General features: G+C 43.5%; 1 protein-coding gene across 1 annotated transcript; it reads left to right on the top strand.

The window, feature by feature from the left end:
• The first annotated feature begins 1,285 nt into the window (after positions 1–1,285).
• On the top strand, positions 1,286–3,439 carry LOC121744255. Its single transcript, XM_042137729.1, has 6 exons — positions 1,286–1,859; positions 1,985–2,080; positions 2,169–2,273; positions 2,453–2,578; positions 2,703–3,059; positions 3,269–3,439. The coding sequence occupies exons 1-6, from the start codon at positions 1,314–1,316 to the stop codon at positions 3,344–3,346; spliced, it is 1,308 nt and encodes a 435-aa protein (XP_041993663.1). The 5' UTR covers positions 1,286–1,313; the 3' UTR covers positions 3,347–3,439.
• The last annotated feature ends 15,200 nt before the right edge of the window (positions 3,440–18,639 follow it).

Raw genomic sequence — 18,639 nt, 5'->3', positions numbered from 1 at the left:
AATATTTGGAGAGTCTGCAGATGCAGAAGGTGTAGAGTCATCAGGTGCTGCAATAGGTGTTGAGGCTTGGGCTTGTTGTGTGATGATGGGTAGTGAAGGATGTGAGATAGGAGGTGAAGCTAAAACAGCCGAGTATGATGAGGAAGAAGGTAAGGTGAAAGAGGGATGATAAGGAAAAGTGGATTCATCGAATATGATGTCTCTGGTGATAACAATTTTTCCATTGGGTAGCAGAGCTTTATATCCTTTATGGTGTGCACTATAGCCAATGAAAGTAGCTGCATCAGATCTGAAATGGAGTTTGTGAGCATTGTAGGGTCTGAGATGAGGATAACAAAGGCAACCAAAAACTTTTAGAAGATGATAATCAGGCTTGCTGTTAAAGAGCTTCTCATATGGAGAGATGAAATGGAGTGGCTTAGCAGGTAGCCTGTTGATAAAAAAACAAGTTGTAGCAAAAGCATCATCCCAAAAGCTTTGAGGAAGATGAGATTGAGCCAATAAAGCAAGCCCCATTTCTACTATATGACGATGCTTTCTTTTAGCCAATCCATTTTGCTGAGGAGTGTGAGGACACGACACATTGTGTTGAATTCCATGTTGTTGCATAAAAGTAGTCATGCCTTGAAATTCCCCTCCCCAAAGTTTGGCTGCACATTTCCAAAAAGATGGAACATTATATTTGTGCTCGCAAAACCCCTCATATTGTACCAACTCTAGAAATGGGTCGTTTTTTTCATTTTTGCTCGGTGTCTGCTACCATATTTGCGAGCATTATGGTGTGGTAGCAAAAAACTGGTAGCAAATCGACGCTTTTTTTTGTAGTGAAAAAGCTAAAAATACTACTAGAATCTAAAAAAAGGAAATTAATTATCCAAAAAAGCTAGGGATTGGGCGTGAAACTAACACATATTCTATTTTAAAATAAATTAAAACTAACACATAAACCCTCTACGGCTATATAATGTGTAACACATGAAGAAGCCGACCCCATACCATAACATTGAGAGAGAAAAAGAATCTTATTTGGAATCTTAATTTAAATACCTATATCCTAATTAACTAATTAAACAGAATTTAGAATCCTATTTACTAACTAGAATCTAACAAAAAAGGAAAATCGTGATCCAAAAGATAAGCGGATTTTGGTGGAAATTTCCAAATATACTAACATGATATCTCTACATTGAATAAAACCCACACACAAACTCTTTATATAATCATAACACCATCAAACCTAATCCATTGCAAACGAGAGTATACAAGAGAAAGAAAGAAAGAAAGAAAGAAAGAAAGAAAAAACGAGAGAGAAGATGGGTGATCACTTGGAAATCCGGATCGAGCAGGGATTCGAGCTCAATCCGACCCCGGAGAAGCTGATCAAAGGCTACCTGATTCCGTGGGTGACGGGGCAGAATCCGACATGGAACGGCGTCGTTGAGAAGGCCATCTACGGCGACAGCTTCCCGTGGGAGATTTTCAGCGACATCGAGTCGCTTTACCACTCGAAGATGGAGGAAAAGGGCGCCATCAAGTACACCATCTTCGCCTTCACTACGCTGGTAAGGGCTCGAAATTCCAAGAGGGTTTCAAGAAAGGCCGGGGAGGGCACGTGGCACGGCCAGACGGGCCCCATGAAGATTGAAGACTCCAACACCGGTTTTATCATCGGTCAATCCAAGATGTTCACGTTCGGGAACTCAGGCAAGGCGGACGTCGGCCATTGGATTATGCATGAATATTCTCTTAGTAAGGAGTTGGTTATGAAGAGCGGCCGAGTAAACGCCGCCGATCTTGTCGTCTGTAAGATCACTAAAACTGTCCAGAAGAAGGACAAATCCCTTCACAAAACAAATCAGGTATTTTCTTGGAACTTTTTACGCATCCGAAATAAAATTTGGAAAGCATAATCCTAACCTTTTAGGGTTTACGAATTTGTGCAAATTGTTACTCAACTTTTTTTTTTTTTCCGCGTTTCCCTTAGGTATTTTTTAACGGTGATTATCAAGTCCAATGTGCGCAACTAGAATCGTACGGCGATGGTTCAATTTATGAAAGATTTGCGCCGGACACAAACGAGGTAGTACTTATTTTTAATTATATTAGAGTTTACAATTTTATGCATAATGTTATGTACGTAACTTTTTTTTTTCATGCGTCCACCCTAGGGATTTTCATCGGAATATATAGGCAACAACGGCGATTATCAAGTCCAGGCTGCGCAACTTGACGATGGTTCTAATTATGCAAGATTTGCGCCGTACAAAAATGAGGTACTTATTTTTGTAATTACATTCTTTTAGATTTTACAAATTTATGCAAATTGTTATGTAACCTTAGTTTTTTTTTCTTTTTCAGAATTATTTATTTTTAAGGATTTTCAAATATATCCAAACTTTACGTAAATTGAGAGTAATATCTAATATTTTTTTTTCTGTGTCCGCCTTTGCAGTTTTTGTCACAAGAAACTGAAGTTTCATCTGCAAGTCTCGGTGTTGATCGGTTGGCGCAACCCAATGTTGTTCCGATTGTGCAGCAATCCGATGAGGGACATGCGCCGTTGGAGGACGCAAATAAGGTGCTTGTTATTTTGAATTATTTTTTTTGAGTTTATCAAATTTATCCAAACTTTCTTTGTGACTTTTTCAAATTTATACATAAATTGTTATCTAATTTATTTTTTCATGCGTCGGCCACTGCAGTTTTTGTCACCGGCAAATGAAGTTCCATTTGCAAACCCCGGCGCTGTTTCGATTCTGGAGCCGTACTACGGTGGTTATGAACTTCCACTTGTTGAATCAGAGATGAGTTATCCGATGATTAGCTATGGTTCGATTGTTCAGCCGTACTGCTGCGGTTATGAAGCTCCGGTTCCGGTTCCAGTTCCAGTTCTGGCCTCCCCGACTGTATCAATAAAGAGGGCAGCGGAGGTCGATCTTCTTCGAAATGGACAAGATTCAGATATGAAAAGACAGAAATGCGACGGCAAAGACTGGATGAAGGAGTTCGATGATTTGTTCGCTTCTGATTTTCAGCCACTAATGGAGGCAGAGACGAGGGTAATGAGTTTTTTTTATATATATATTCATCCAAATTTTATGAAAATAGCTAGGTAAAAGAAAAAAGTAGTCGTAACATTTTATCTAATTTGAATCGCCTAAAAAATACATTAATTTTTGAAAAAAATTTAGATAACATAGTCCGTATTGATATATGTATATTTTTATTTTGCATTTATATTCACTCATGAATATTGGCTTGTGTACAGCCGCAGCCGAACACTGAAGGTTCCGGTGATGGACGCGTTCGGCCTCCGATTATCAACACGTTCCATCAACGACGGTGAACTGAAGCCTTTGAGTTTTGATAGTTTTAAATTAAGTATTCGCTCTGAAAAAGATTTATGTAATATTTTTAACTGTAGACTAGAATTTTTCGTGACGATGAAAAGCATAGGCTTTGAGTCACCAAGGGGTATGGAGAACCATTATTGATCCTCTTTAAATATACTTATATTTTTTTCATCTTGTATTGTTATAAAAAAATTATTCTTTTTCAATATATTGGTTGGAATATTGGGTTGGGCAAATATTGTCGCGGATGCTGGCCTTTTGGAAGTATAACCGCGCTGGAGAGTCGTGCTTCTTCTCTCGTGGTACTTGCGAATATAGCGCGATATATAAAAGCCTGGCTTCTTCTGCTGCGCGATAAAAAAGCCCACAATCTGCAGATAAATGTATAGACGTGAAATTATTATTGTTCATTTATTGATGATTATCTTTTAATTTGAACTTTATTAAATTAGATAATAGTTCAAGGAAAATATAGTATTTTACATTGAATTTAATTTACAGTATTGTCTTTCAATCAAAAGTAAGTTTACTTTTCAATATGAAACAAGAACTATCGGATAGCTTAAACAAGTGAAAAAACAAATTCTATAAATCACTTTACATTTTGTAGCTAACAATTAACAGTTAAATTTTAGGAAATTATATCCAAGTATGAAATAACATTAATTAAACCTATTATAAATGACACTCCCCCTTCCCCTAATAACATTAATTAGTATGAAAGACAGTTGATTATAGAATGTTGGATCACATAGGTAATGACCTTTCTCAAGCTGAGCAATATAATATTTATCCAATTAGCAAACCATCGAACAGATTAATAATTATATGTCGTGTTCATTATTAAATTAAATTATTAAATTAAATTATTTATTTAAATTAATAATCTTATCCAAATAACAAAAAATACTACTAGAATCCAAAAAAAAAGGAAATTTATGATCTGTAAAATCAGGGAGACAAAAAGCTAAAAATACTACTAGAATCTAAAAAAAAAGAAATTAATTATCCAAAAAATCTAGAACACCTGAAAATTATCGGATTTCTACGTTGAATACAAACCCACACACAAACTCTTTATATATTCATAACACCATCAAACCTAATCCATTGCAAACGAGAGTATACAAGAGAAAGAAAGAAAGAAAGAAAAAACGAGAGAGAAGATGGGTGATCACTTGGAAATCCGGATCGAGCAGGGATTCGAGCTCAATCCGACCCCGGAGAAGCTGATCAAAGGCTACCTGATTCCGTGGGTGACGGGGCAGAATCCGACATGGAACGGCGTCGTTGAGAAGGCCATCTACGGCGACAGCTTCCCGTGGGAGATTTTCAGCGACATCGAGTCGCTTTACCACTCGAAGATGGAGGAAAAGGGCGCCATCAAGTACACCATCTTCGCCTTCACTACGCTGGTAAGGGCTCGAAATTCCAAGAGGGTTTCAAGAAAGGCCGGGGAGGGCACGTGGCACGGCCAGACGGGCCCCATGAAGATTGAAGACTCCAACACCGGTTTTATCATCGGTCAATCCAAGATGTTCACGTTCGGGAACTCAGGCAAGGCGGACGTCGGCCATTGGATTATGCACGAATATTCTCTTAGTAAGGAGTTGGTTATGAAGAGCGGCCGAGTAAACGCCGCCGATCTTGTCGTCTGTAAGATCACTAAAACTGTCCAGAAGAAGGACAAATCCCTTCACAACACAAATCAGGTATTTTCTTGGAACTTTTTATGCATCCGAAATAAAATTTGGAAAGCATAATCCTAGTATTCCTAACCTTTTAGGGTTTACGAATTTGAGCAAATTGTTACTCAACTTTTTTTCCCGCGTTTTCCTTAGGGATTTTTTAACGGTGATTATCAAGTCCAATGTGCGCAACCAGAATCGTACGACGGTGGTTCAAATTATGAAAGATTAGCACCGGCCACAAGTGAGGTATTTTTTAAAAATTATTTTAAGAGTTTACAAATTTATGCAAATTGTTATGTAATTTTTTTTTCATGCGTCCACCCTAGGGATTTTCATCGGAATATATGCAAATTGTTACGTAAATCGTCACGTAAATTATTTTTCATTGGAATATATGCAAATTTATGCAAATTGTTAAGTAAATTGTTATCTAATTTATTTTTTTCCTGCAGTTTTTGTTACCGGCATACGAAGTTCCAATTGTGCAACCCGGTATTGTTTCGACTGTGCAGCAATCCGGTGCGCCGCTACAGCCGGACGCATATAAGGTGTTTAAATTTTGTTCATAATTTTATTTTTAAGGGTTTTTAATTTTTTTATCCAAAATTTAACGTAAATTATTTCTAATATTTTTTTCCTGCGTCTGCCGTGCAGTTGATGTTTCCGGCAAATAAAGTTCAATTCGCAAACCCCGGCATTGTTTCGATTTCAGAGCCGTACTACGGTGGTTATGAAGTTCCAGCTGTTCAACCGGAGATGAGTTATCCGAGGATTAGCGATGGTTTGCTTTCTTCAATTGTTAAGCCGTACTGCGGAGGTTACGAAGCTCCGGTTCCGGTTCTGGCTTCCCCGTTGAAGGGGCGGCGGAGGTCGATCTTCTTCGAAATGGACAAGATTTGAAAAGACAGAAATGCGATGGTGTTACGGACGTCCTCCGTAACGTGACTGGATGGCGATCTTCGCGCGACTTGGTGTGACCAAACCTTCGACGTGCTCGAAGAAAAGCTCACGAATTGCTGGTTCTCGGACGTTCTCCGATGAGCAGCAATAGGGAACGATAATATGCTTATTGCACCAGTCAAATTTAGGGAAAATATTTCATTGATTCATTGATTGATTAAATGATAACAATCTCTCCTATTTATAATACTCTAATACTACTACCCTAACTTAATGAACAAGAAACAAATATCTAAACAAATATGAGAAAGATAAGGTGAATAAAGGAAAACTAAATAATTGGAAGATCATAAGAGATATGATCGTATCAGATGGTTATGAAGACGCCTTTGAGTTTTGATGGCCTTGACTTCGACTTCGACATTGACCTTGACATCGACTTCGACTTACACCCTGGTCCTGCTATTTAGTTTTAATTAAAGCATTCGCACTGAAAAATAATTATGTAATACGTGTAACTGTAGACCAGAAATATTTGTGACGATGAAGAGCACCGGCTTTGAGTCACCAAGGGGGGAAATGGGGAACCATTATCGATCCTCTTTAAATATACATATATTTTCTTATTACAATCTCCCAACCTCTTTTCAAGGGTGGTTGAAGAGGTTACGAGGTGCGTAGGTGTCGTTCAAGTGAGGATATATCCTACTGGCAGGATAAAGATCCTAACTAAGCCTAGACCTCGTCTTCAAAGATTCCTCAACCCACTTCTACTGATCAGTATAGTGGAGGTAAGGGTCGAATCCCACAGAGATGGTGCGTTTAAACTACTGCGGTAATGTTTTGGAGGGTTGGTTAGCTACCACGCTCGGGTTGAGTTTCTACCTAGGCGAGTAATTAAAGGGTGGCGTCCTACTGACTAGGATGGGGGAGCAGATCATGGAATGCAACTGTGTACGTGGAAATGAGGGGACATGGTGTAACAGAAATTGTTTGGAAAGGACGGTATTTCTATTTTTGGCTAAACAGAATATTCAGAGTGTAGTGGAGGTAGTGGTGACTAGGCTGACAGATCTGCAGGTACAACCAGAGGTGAAGGACAAAAGAAAGCAAAAGTAAATAAAAGTAAGGTGGTCCCCAATCTGGATGTAGACATCATCTTCTCCAACAACACAAATTAAACTCAGATAACAATTCCAGATCCAACCCGGCAAACGCAGATTAACAACTCGCGAACACAGATCTAAAACTAAGAAATCAAATCTGAAATCAAACGCTGAAACTGGACTTCTGCATGCTGGTCAACATGAAAGATCGATTCAGAAAATAAAACGAAGCCTTGCATGCAACGATCTACTTCCAGATCAAATAGTACTTGTTTACCTATCCTAAAGAAATTTGTTACGTAACAGAATTTAGAGATTTAGCACTTAAAACACCGAGAAATCTTAGATCTAAGCTAACTAGACAAGGAAAGAAAAGAACACTACAATGAACGAAACGGAAATCAACTTCATAGCATTAACACGTTCGGATATCCAAAGCAAGCATTTCAAAACAACAAAATCCCAAAATGTAACAGAAATCCAACGTAAAGACGGAGAACTAATTAAACTACGAAAGCAATTTAAAGATTGTTTGCCACTCCGGGCGATAAAATCTCTGACTGGAACTACGATCTAGCTAACTGGAACGGACGATGACTGGAACTCGGGAACATTCTGAACGTCAGGTGATCATGGCTCGGCGAGGCAAGAAGTGGGACACGGCTGAAAGACTGAAATTACCGAGAGAACTCTCTACCTAAAGATGATGGTGAATTGAAGTCTCTCCAAGGCTCCTTCTCTCTCCAACTTGGCTACCTTTTATAGGGAGGCTACCCTTGATTTTAGGGTAAATCCTCGCTGCAATTTGACTTCTTTGCCCTTAATTGTGGGTAATCCGTCCCAGCTATCCGTCTTCTTCATCTCAAGCCGTTTTAGCACGTATACGGATCAGTATGAGACCATGCTGGCGCTTTTTCTACCCGAACACTCCGGAACTTCCCTACTGGCCAGAACACTTATCCTGCACACTTTGAGCAACTGCTTTGCAAATATAATCATTTAAACCTGTCATACTGACCAGTAACCGAGGCCTAGAATACGACTTATCAAACTGCTCACACTTACCACATGCTTGCCCTCAAGCGTGAAGAACAAACAAAAAGCAATAAGTCGCATTCTAGCCTGGTTACTTCCCTGCCCGACTCTACCTAAAACTGGACTCTAGACTACAACGACGAAGAAGAAAGAAAACACAAACACAAACACAGAAACACATAAAACACTAACAGATTGGGCTACATTTTCAACCATCCCTCCCCTCGGGATCAGGTGCAATCCGGCCTTAGACAGCCTTGAACTTCTGCCGCCCCCCCCTTTCTCTCCCAGTCAGTACATCTGCTTGTCAAGATCGCCCACACTCTCGGTCAACCACTAGGTTCACTCAGTCACTCGCACCTCACCAGGAACGTTAGGACTGAATTCTCTCATCATGCTCAACCACAATTGCTTTGGACTTAGATCTCACGTGCAGCTACTGAAGGACTTTAAGGCTTGTAACGGGGCTGTTGGGTTGTAGTGTTTTGGGTAGATGTTCCTAAGGCTCTAAGGTTCAAAAACTTCTATTTAATTTATGAAGGGGGATTGTGTGCATCAGGCTTCTGATCAGTTGCTTTTCTTAGCTGGTGCTTCTGGCTTGAGTTTCCAACTGGTTAGTAGGCTTCTTGTGGCTTCGCCACCCTTATTCCTTCATTTTTTTTGTGTGGTCAAATCTCTGACCATTTTCTTCTTTTCTTTCTTTCTTCCTCTTTTTTTTTTTTTTTTTTTTTTTCGTGGCTTCGCCACCCTTATCCCTTCTTTTTTTGGACCTGGAATGTCTCCCTGGTCGATTTTCTTCTAACTTTCCTGCCCAGCTGGTTTCTGCTTTTTTCACACTTCTTCCTGGCCAGTAAGCTCCATTTGTTTCATGCCTTACACACAGTCCCAGGGGCTAGGGGTGTTTATCTGGGTATAAAAGGTTAAGAAAAAAGGGTTCTAAAAGTGGTGGTTTTCTTTTTTTTTTTTTTTTTTTTTTTTTTTTGAACGGGGGGGGGGGGGGGGGGTTCCTACTGCCTTCAGTATTTGCTACCCGTGATCACTTCACCCTAGGCAAATTGTGGCAGCCTCTCTTTTCTTTAAGTGTATGTGGAAAGTGGTTCCACTTTAAGGCTTATAACTCACATTTTAGAGGGCTTTCGTGTTTGGCTCTAAGTGTGGGCTTTTCTCTCATACTCACATCATCTATACTGGTCAGGAGGTACTAAGGAGAGTGGTTTCGGTTTTCCAGCTTGTCTTATCTCCCTCAATTCCCCTCACCTCCAGCTCAGGACGGTTGAGTTTTAAGCCCAAATCAGCACACAACATAAAAAAAACTAGACCTAAAAAACACAAAACGAGCACAAACACAGAACACACATATATACATCATACTGGCCATTACGTCCCCCCTCCTACTTCACAAGTGTCTGCCCCAGATAAGGCTGTGAAGTGGAAAAAAAAAGTACTGGCCAGTATGGTAGACACACAGACAACAAAATAACAAACAAAAATAACAACTCAAACAGAAACTTCTCACACTTAGGCTATGGAATAGGCTAAGTGGGAGAGGTTTGAACACCGGACAAAATCCACTAAACAAAGAAACACGTATATACAAAAGAAACACAGAAAACATGCTACCAAGAAACAAACCCTAACTTCTCACACTTAGACTATGGAATAGGCTAAGTGTTATGAAGTGGGGTTTGCTCGCAAACACAGATTATACTACCTAACCGAATACCACAACATAACAAAAATACGAAAAGTTAAAAAAGCTTAAAAAAAAACTAACTTGGTCAGTAGGGGGGGGGGGTCTATCGAAGTCGCCTGCTCCTTCGTGGGGCAGGTGGTTCCTTCGGGTTGTCCTCTTCCGTTCCAGTTTCATTTTCCTTCGCCGGCTCCTCGGCTCTTGCCGGCACCTCGGCGTCCGCTGTCTCTTGCTCATCTGCTACTCCGGTTTCTTGGATATGTGGTTCATCAGTCCGGCCACCATGGCCACTCGGTCCTGCAGCTTGCTCTTTCCTCAGGTAGGTCATTTCTTCTAAGATGTTATCCATACTGGCTAACATTCCGTTCATTGCTTTTTGCATCTTGGAGTTTTCCTCCCCGAGATCTGATACGATAGCTTCCATGGCCGCCTGCCTCTGATGCATCATATCCTGCTCTGCAGAGCCCTTCAACATCCTTTCCACAACTCCTGCCAGCTTGATCACCTCTGCCTTCAATTGCTGATTCTCCTCTGCCATTTCAGTGACTGTCCTTTCTAGAGCGGCTTGCCTCTGAGTCAGTATTCTCTGCTCCGCAGACTCCTTCAATACCTGTTCCATTGCTGACGCTAAACGAATCATCTCTTCCCTCATCTGTCTATTTTCCTCAGCCATCTTTTCCACAGATTGTTCAATTCTGTCTCGCCTCTGGTCATGTCCTGGTGCTTCCTGAGCTGTTGCTATCCGAGCAGTGGGTATTGCCTCTTCTCCCATCGCATAAAAGTGGGGCACGCCCTGCCTCATGTACACCATGTTCGTTCGGACGAACAGAGGGGTGTCGAACAATCCTGGGGCGCTCACCATCGTTAGTGGGGTTAGGTCTTCGTCCTCCGAAACGGTGATGTTGTTCCTCATGAAGATTCCCAATATATGGCAGAGGGAAATATTCCGTGCTGGGTGAGTTGCGACGAGGTGACATGTGTATGCAGTCCAGAACCCTAAGTGCAGCTTCTTGCCCTTTTTTGCACACCATATAAGGTACAACTCCGTCATTGATGTCCGGACTGCCGAATTAGACTGCCCCAAAAGATTGTAGTCTAAAAAAGTTGAACCAGGCGTAAAACGGGGTCGCTAAGGTGGATCGATCGGGAGATCGTGGATTGGAACTGCCCTGCTCCGGGGTGAGTAAGTTCCTCCCAAGCCGACTGGGGCTCAAATTCCACATGCCGGCGGGGAATCCCCCGCTCCCTGTTTCTCCATTCAAGTCCTATTGCCTCCTCCAAACTGCATATACCCAACCTCACAGTCCACTCAATCAGATTCATCCTAATTTCTCCTCCAAATACCCTGAAGCTAACACACTCTATATCCAAATCAGTTGTGACTTCGAATCGAAAAGTTGCGAAAAACTCCTTGGCCAAATCGACCGGGACACTTAACTTCTCATTCCTCAACAACCATTCAAAACCCAACTCATGCAAAAGGGCTAGAAACGATTCACTAATTTGCAATTCATCTAAGGATGGGAGATGAATTACCTTTCCACACTTAACCTTCTTGCCTTTTGCGTTCTTTGTGCGGTAAACTGACTGGAGCTTCTTGTCGTCAAACAACTTCATCTCTTCCACAACGTCATCCGTGAGTTCCACCGTCCAACGCTTATACCGGAGTGGTTCGGCAGGTGGATGCAACAGTTCTCGATGATCGTTGGGGAGTTCCCGCTCCTTGTATTCCTCCTCTTCCATGGTTGTGTCGCTATCTGATTCAGATTCTTCACTGGCCTCGTACTCACTATCGCTCTGTGTCTGCCGGTTTGATGGGGTCCTCCGGGCAGTCTCAGTGATCACTATGCCTGTGTTCGGGGTATGCATTCTTTTGGTTTTTGATTTTTCCTCCACAACGGTCTTGCCCTTTCTTTTCCTTTCTACTTGGTATCTAGCTTCCTCTTCCGCCTCGGTTGGTGGCGTCTCCTGGGTAGTGGAGCTACACTCTTTCTTGGCATCTTCCTTCTCCAATTGTTCGGGGCTCACTGACTCGGGTGCGAGGTCCAGTCCCTCAGCCACCCGCTCGGCTTCCACACCCTGATCCTCTTGCGCCGGACAGGGTTCGTCGTCGCTCACGATCTCTAGGGGATCCTCCGCCGTGTTCGGTTTCGCCCTGTTGGGTGCCCACTTACCCAAACAACGTTGCGATTTCCTCTGCGGTTTGGGTGGCTCTGCCTTGGAGCCTGTCTTCACTACCAGTTTCCTTCTGACGGGGATCGGTTTAACTACTGGAGGTGCCACTGGGGTGGATGCCTCTACCTCTGGTTCTGTTGTCTCTGTTCCTGCTTCCTTGGCTTCACTCTGCTTTTCCCTCTCCTCTTCTCCTTCTGACTGGGATGTCTTATCCTTCGGTATGGGTTCTCTAAGAGCTTGTTCATTCTCTCCTACTGATCTTGGTGCGAGGTCCAGACCCTCAGCCACCAAGTCAGTTGTCTCCTCTCTTCGGTTTACCCTGTTCATTATCGAGTCAAACTCCTCGTCCGTCATGAGGCCCTGTTTCCTGGCTGATTCGTTCAGATCTATCTCTGGCCGTCTTACTTCTTGAAATACTGGGTCCTTCTCGGGCGTCATTTTTGCTCCGCCACTCTCTCCCTGGGTTTCCCTTACTTGGCTGGACCTTTTCTTTCGCTCCTCAGAGTCGGAGCTGTAAAACGCGGCGATAGCTTCCAGGTCTGCCGAATTTGGTACCGAGGGTTCCGATGCCGCGGTGGCTGAGGGAGATCCTTCCTCCGACTGTAGTTCTGCGTGTCTGACCTGTGCATGAGGAATTCCACTGGGTGCGGTTCCTATGCCCCCCGTGTGGCCGAAATTTTTCAATGCCGCCGTCCAGTCCCTAGTCGGGTCTTGTTGGCGAAGGAATACCATTACGGCATCCAAAGAAATAGTGGCCGGCGGTTGAGCAGTCGGTGCGGGTGGTTGGTTCGACTGTGGTTGGGCCTCCGGGGTTTCTTCTCGCAGCGGCTGCGTATCTTGGGTGTTCGCACGACGGGGCTTGATTTTCCTCGCGATAGCTTTCTTACCCATGACTGTAATTTGTGATTTGACGGTAGAAATTAGGGTTTGGTTTGAGAACGATGGTTCTGTGAGAGGGATAGAGGAGAATTTCTTGAAAGGTATTTTGGAAATGAGGGTTTTTGAGGGAGAAAGGGAGGGTCGGTTGGTTTAGTTCGGATTAGAAATGGCAGTTGCAGGTGGTTTCAACCGGCTATCAGTGGTTACCGGTCATGCCGCTTCATGTGAAAAGTGGTTGGGCGACAGGCGTTGGTTCCTGATTGGCTAGCGTGTGTACTCTCTCTGCTCCACACCATTCCAGCACTGCCACCCTGCAAAAGCTGCACACGCTTAATTCAAATTTACGTCCTATCCACAATTTCCCTCTATACTTACCTATTACGGAAAATAATTCAAAATGGCACTTAAATACAAATTGGAGTGACACTAAATAGGTAATCTCTTGGTCAAAGTGTACCCCAACCTAAATTTAAGGCCCGAAAATATATTTTTGGATTTTTAGAAAATTTTCAAGCATGCAAAAATTAATTACGTATATACAGTATTTACATTCTCCTTAGGTAATTTGGAATCCTACCTGGCCAGTATATGCAGAATATTATCAAAATGAAACTAGCCACGTGGAATTCCAAATTCCTATCTTACTAATCAGTATGTGACCTTAGTATGTGGTAGTAGTGGAATTTCATCCACTACCCCCACCTCACTATTATCCCTAAAGATTTTCAACCTATGTCCATTCACAACAAAAGGCTCAGAGTTAGAAAGACTCCCTGAAATCTCCACCGCTCCATTAGCTCGGAGGGCTGTTACGATGTACGGTCCTGTCCACTTAGATTTGAGTTTCCCGGGCATTAACTTCAATCTCGACTGGAAGAGTAGTACTTTCTGGCCAACATGGAGCTCCTTGGTTCTCAGATTTCTATCATGCCATAATTTCGTTCGCTCCTTGTACCACATGGCCGAGTCGAAAGATTCCAATCTAAGTTCCTCAAGCTCCTGTAATTGCAGCTTCCTTTCCTCCTCACAGGCTGTAGCATCCATATTCACTTTCTGTACTGCCCAGTATGCTCGGTGCTCGATCCCTACAGGTAAGTGGCACATTTTTCCAAAAACTATTCGGTAAGGGGACATACCAATGGGGGTCTTGTAGGCTGTTCGATATGCCCAGAGAGCATCCTCTAATCTCACGCTCCAATCCTTCCGAGAAGGATTTACAGTTTTCTCCAAAATCTTCTTTATCTCTCGATTAGAGATCTCGGCTTGGCCGTTAGCTTGCGGGTGGTAGGGGCTTGAAAGTCTATGGTGCACACCGTACTTTTTCATTAAAGCTTCAATTGTACGATTACAAAAGTGTGTACCTTGATCAGAGATGATCGCCCTTGGGACTCCGAAACGGCTGAAAATGTGACTCTTTAAGAATTTGGCCACCTCCTTTGCTTCACACGTACTTGTGGCCGTCGCTTCTACCCATTTGGAGACGTAATCCACCGCGACTAGGATATACAGATTGCCATAGGACGAGGGAAAAGGCCCCATGAAATCCATTCCCCATATGTCGAATAATTCACAAACAATAATCGGTACTTGCGGCATCTCATCTTGGGCAGATATTCCACCGGTCAGTTGGCAACGCTCACAGCTCCGGCAGAACTCGTATGCATCTTTGTTGAGAGTTGGCCAGTAAAAGCCGCTATCCAGAATCTTCCTTGCCGTCTTCTTGGATCCGAAGTGCCCTCCACATGCTAACGAATGGCAGTGGGTCAACACATCCCGCTGTTCCCAGTCAGGAATGCACCTTCTTATCACTTGATCGGATCCTACCCTCCATAGGTAAGGGTCGTCCCAAAAATAATATTTTGCCTCACTCTTGATCTTCATTCGTTGGGCTTTGGTAACACTTGGTACCTCTGGAAGTTCTCCAGTTACTAGGTAGTTGGCCAGGTCCGCATACCATGGCTCCTGCCCTACCTTCTCTTTTCCTTTTGCTGCATCATTCTGACCAGTAAGTTTGTACACTTCTTCCCAATCAATTTTTCTGGGTGCAAAAATCACCTCACATAAGTGTTCCTCTGGAAACTTGTCGTGCACCTCCTCGCTGTTTTCTTCTTGCACTATTCTGCTCAAATGGTCTGCCACCTTGTTTTCGACTCCTCTCTTATCTTCCACCTCCCAATCAAATTCTTGCAACAAGAGTACCCATCGGATCAAGCGTGGTTTTGATTCTCTCTTGGTAACTAGATACTTAAGGGCTGCATGGTCAGTGTATACTACGACCTTAGATCCCAGCAAATATGGCCGGAACTTCTCGAAAGAAAACACCACTGCCAGCATCTCCTTTTCGGTGGTATCGTAATTCCGCTGGGCTTGATTTAGAGTCTTGGACGCATAAAAAATTACGTGCCTCCTCCCATCGATCTTCTGACCCAGCACGGCCCCTACCGCAAAGTCGCTGGCGTCGCACATTACTTCGAAAGGATGGTTCCAATCAGGAGCTCGTATGATAGGTGCGGATACTAATTTTTCTTTGAGAAGATCGAAAGCTGCCTTGCATTGCTCATCAAAAACGAACTCCACATCATTTTGAAGCAGTCTGGTAAGGGGTTGGGCGATTTTGGAGAAATCCTTTATAAATCTTCGATAAAATCCAGCATGTCCCAGGAAACCCCTTATTCCCTTCTGATCAGTAGGGAATGGTAATTTGGATATGACATCCACCTTGGCTCGATCCACCTGGATACCTCTTTCTGAGACTACGTGTCCTAGGACTATCCCTTCGGTGACCATAAAATGGCACTTCTCGAAGTTCAAAACCAGACTCTTTGCTTGACACCTTTCCAAAACTATGTCCAAATGATGAAGGCAAGAGTCGAACGAGTCTCCGTAAACCGTGAAGTCATCCATAAATATTTCTATGCACTCCTCAATCAAATCGGAAAATATGCTCATCATGCATCGTTGAAACGTACCTGGAGCGTTGCATAAACCGAAAGGCATGCGACGGTATGCATAGGTTCCAAACGGGCAAGTAAAAGTGGTTTTGTCCTGGTCCTCAGGATCCACGTGAATTTGGAAGTACCCGCTGTACCCATCGAGGAAGCAGAAAAATTTTTTCCCAGCTAATCTCTCTAATATCTGGTCGATGAAAGGCAAAGGATAATGGTCCTTCCTTGTTGCGTTGTTCAGCTTCCGGTAGTCGATGCACATTCGCCAACCCGTGACCAGCCTTGTTGGAATCAGCTCGTTCCTCTCATTCTTGACAACTTGGATCCCGGATTTCTTTGGAACCATGTGGATCGGGCTGACCCACTCACTGTCCGGCACTGAATAGATAATCCCTAGCGACAACAACTTCAAGATTTCCTTTAAAATTTCCTCTCGCATGTTAGGGTTTACCTTCCTTTGAGCATCTCGATGAGCCTTCGCTCCCTCTTCTAGCCTGATGTGGTGCATGCAAACGTCGGGGCTTATCCCTACTAGATCTGTAAGGCTCCATCCGATTGCCTTCTTATTCCTATTCAACACAGCCAGTAGCCGCGCTTCTTGTTCTTTTGTGAGACTGCTGTTTATGATTACGGGATATGAGTTCTCCTCCCCGAGGTAGGCATACTTCAAGTTCGATGGTAACTTTTTTAGCTCGACTTGGGGTGGAAGTGTGTCTTCGGGTAGAGGGTTTTTCTGGGCCTCCCCGTCTTTCTTTAAGTCTTCCCCTGAAGGTTCTTCCGTACTGACTGGAAGCTTGGCCCCTGCGGCTCCAATGAACGCCGACTTTTGACAGAATTCCTTGATCGCTCCTTCTATTTCTTCGTTGGTCAACCCCTGGCTACTGATCAAATCACACCACGCAGCAGCTTCTTCGTCGGCCTGATCACAAGCATCTAAAGCCTGGAGTTTTTCCTGTAATAGTTCGGTCTCAAGAAAATCTTGGACTAGAGGGTCAATCACATCAACAAAGCATAGATTTTCAGAATCAATGGGTTTCTTCATGGCATCATTTATATCAAAAGTAAACTTCTCACCATTAAAATCAATGCAAATAGTCCCCTCGGCCATATCCACTATTGTCTTAGCCGTTCTCAAAAAAGGTCTCCCTAACAAGACTCCACTAGACTCTCTCGCTTCATGCTCACTCATTTTGATCACATAAAAATCAGCAGGGTATGTGAACTCCTGTACGCTAACCAACACGTTCTCTAAAACTCCCTCAGGGCTTATGCACGACCTATCAGCCAGCTGGATCAACACCCTAGTGTTTGACAGCCTCACTCCTTTCAGTCGGTTATAGATTGATAATGGCATGACATTAATGGAAGCTCCAAGATCACACATCGCATGTTCAACTTTCACATCCCCTATAGTTATGGGTAAAGTGAACATACCTGGATCGGCCCTCTTGGGCGGCAGTTTCTCTTGCACAATTGCGGATGCGATCCCTTCCACCATGATTTGTCCATCTTTTTGAGCTTTCCCGGCTATGAAATCCTTAATGAATTTTCCGAGCGGGGGTAGTTTCACGGCTTGGAGGAATGGTATGGTGACGTCCAACCTTCCAAAAATCGACAAGTAGTCGACCGGGTTCTCTTTCTTCCTCTTTGTAACAAATCGGAATGGGAATGGTTTCTCCCCTTTTTTCTCTTCTACGGGTTCCTCAGCAACTTTCTTTGGTAGCTCTTGGGTCCGAGCCTCCATTCTGGGATTTTTCTCTTGAGGAGGTTCCTTCCTGGTCAGTAAGGCATCGGGTTCACCTCTTATACTTGGTGTATCATCCAGGAAGAATGGATCCTGCATTCGAGGCATGAAATTCCCTATTTCCTCAGCTGAAATTGTCTCGCCTCCTATCTTCGTTCCATTCGATCCTTCACTCGGCTGTTTCGGTTGAGGTGCATCATAAGTAGTTCCTGACCTCAACGTGACCTTACTCACATTTGCCTTCTCGGGCATTTGGACTGTAGATGGGAGTTTTCCTGCATTTCCCTTCAAATCACCCATCGAACTGGCCAGTTGAGCTAACTGCCTATTCATCATATCCATGTTCGCCTTATGTTCTTTCTGGGCATTTTGCATCCCCTGCACGACCTCATTATGGGCTTGCAATTCTCCTTTGATGTTCTGTTGTGATGCTAGCATTTCACTCATCATGTCCTCAACGGATCTCCTCGGCCTGTTCGAGTTTTGGAAATGACCCGGCCCTTGGTGTTGATAGTTCTGGAAGGTTTGCTGTCCTTGATTAGGCGGGTATTGGTTATATTGGGCAGGAGGAGTGTACTGATCTTGAGGATATTGATTCTGGTGCTGGGCTTGGAATTGATTCTGGTTCTGATGGTGTTGGGATGCTTGGTTTGGTTGATTTTGGTAGTTTTGGAAATTTCTCTGATGGGGTGGCACGTAAACAGGGTTCGAGTTTGAGCTTTGTGGGTTATGGTTTTGGGCTTGTTGGTTTCTTCCTGACCAGTTGGGCTGGAAGTCTGGGTTTGCTGGTCCACGGTTAGGGTTTTGGTTCGGGTAAGGGTTATATTGGTTCTGGCCTTGACCTTGGTTCTGGTTTTGGTTCCCTTCCCCCCATCGAAAATTCGGGTGGTCCCTCCATGGTGCGTCCCGTTGTCTCCCCTGGATCCAATTCCCATTCTGGTTAAAATACCCAGCAGCGTTAGCTTGCTCCGTACTGATCAAGTCATTCGGATGCTCGTATTGGGCCCCTTGATTCCCCTGCTCTGCACCCTTGTAGTTTCCAGTTGGGAGAGGTGGTGGAGTGCTCTTCTCGATGGCACTCAAAAGTGACTTCTTCAGCTCATCCATCTTCAAGTCCATTT

This window comes from Salvia splendens, chromosome 8 (assembly GCF_004379255.2).
Source record: "Salvia splendens isolate huo1 chromosome 8, SspV2, whole genome shotgun sequence".
Lineage (NCBI taxonomy): Eukaryota > Viridiplantae > Streptophyta > Magnoliopsida > Lamiales > Lamiaceae > Salvia > Salvia splendens.
The sequence above is the reverse complement of the archived record's forward strand: the minus strand, read 5'-3'. Positions and strand labels throughout refer to the sequence as shown.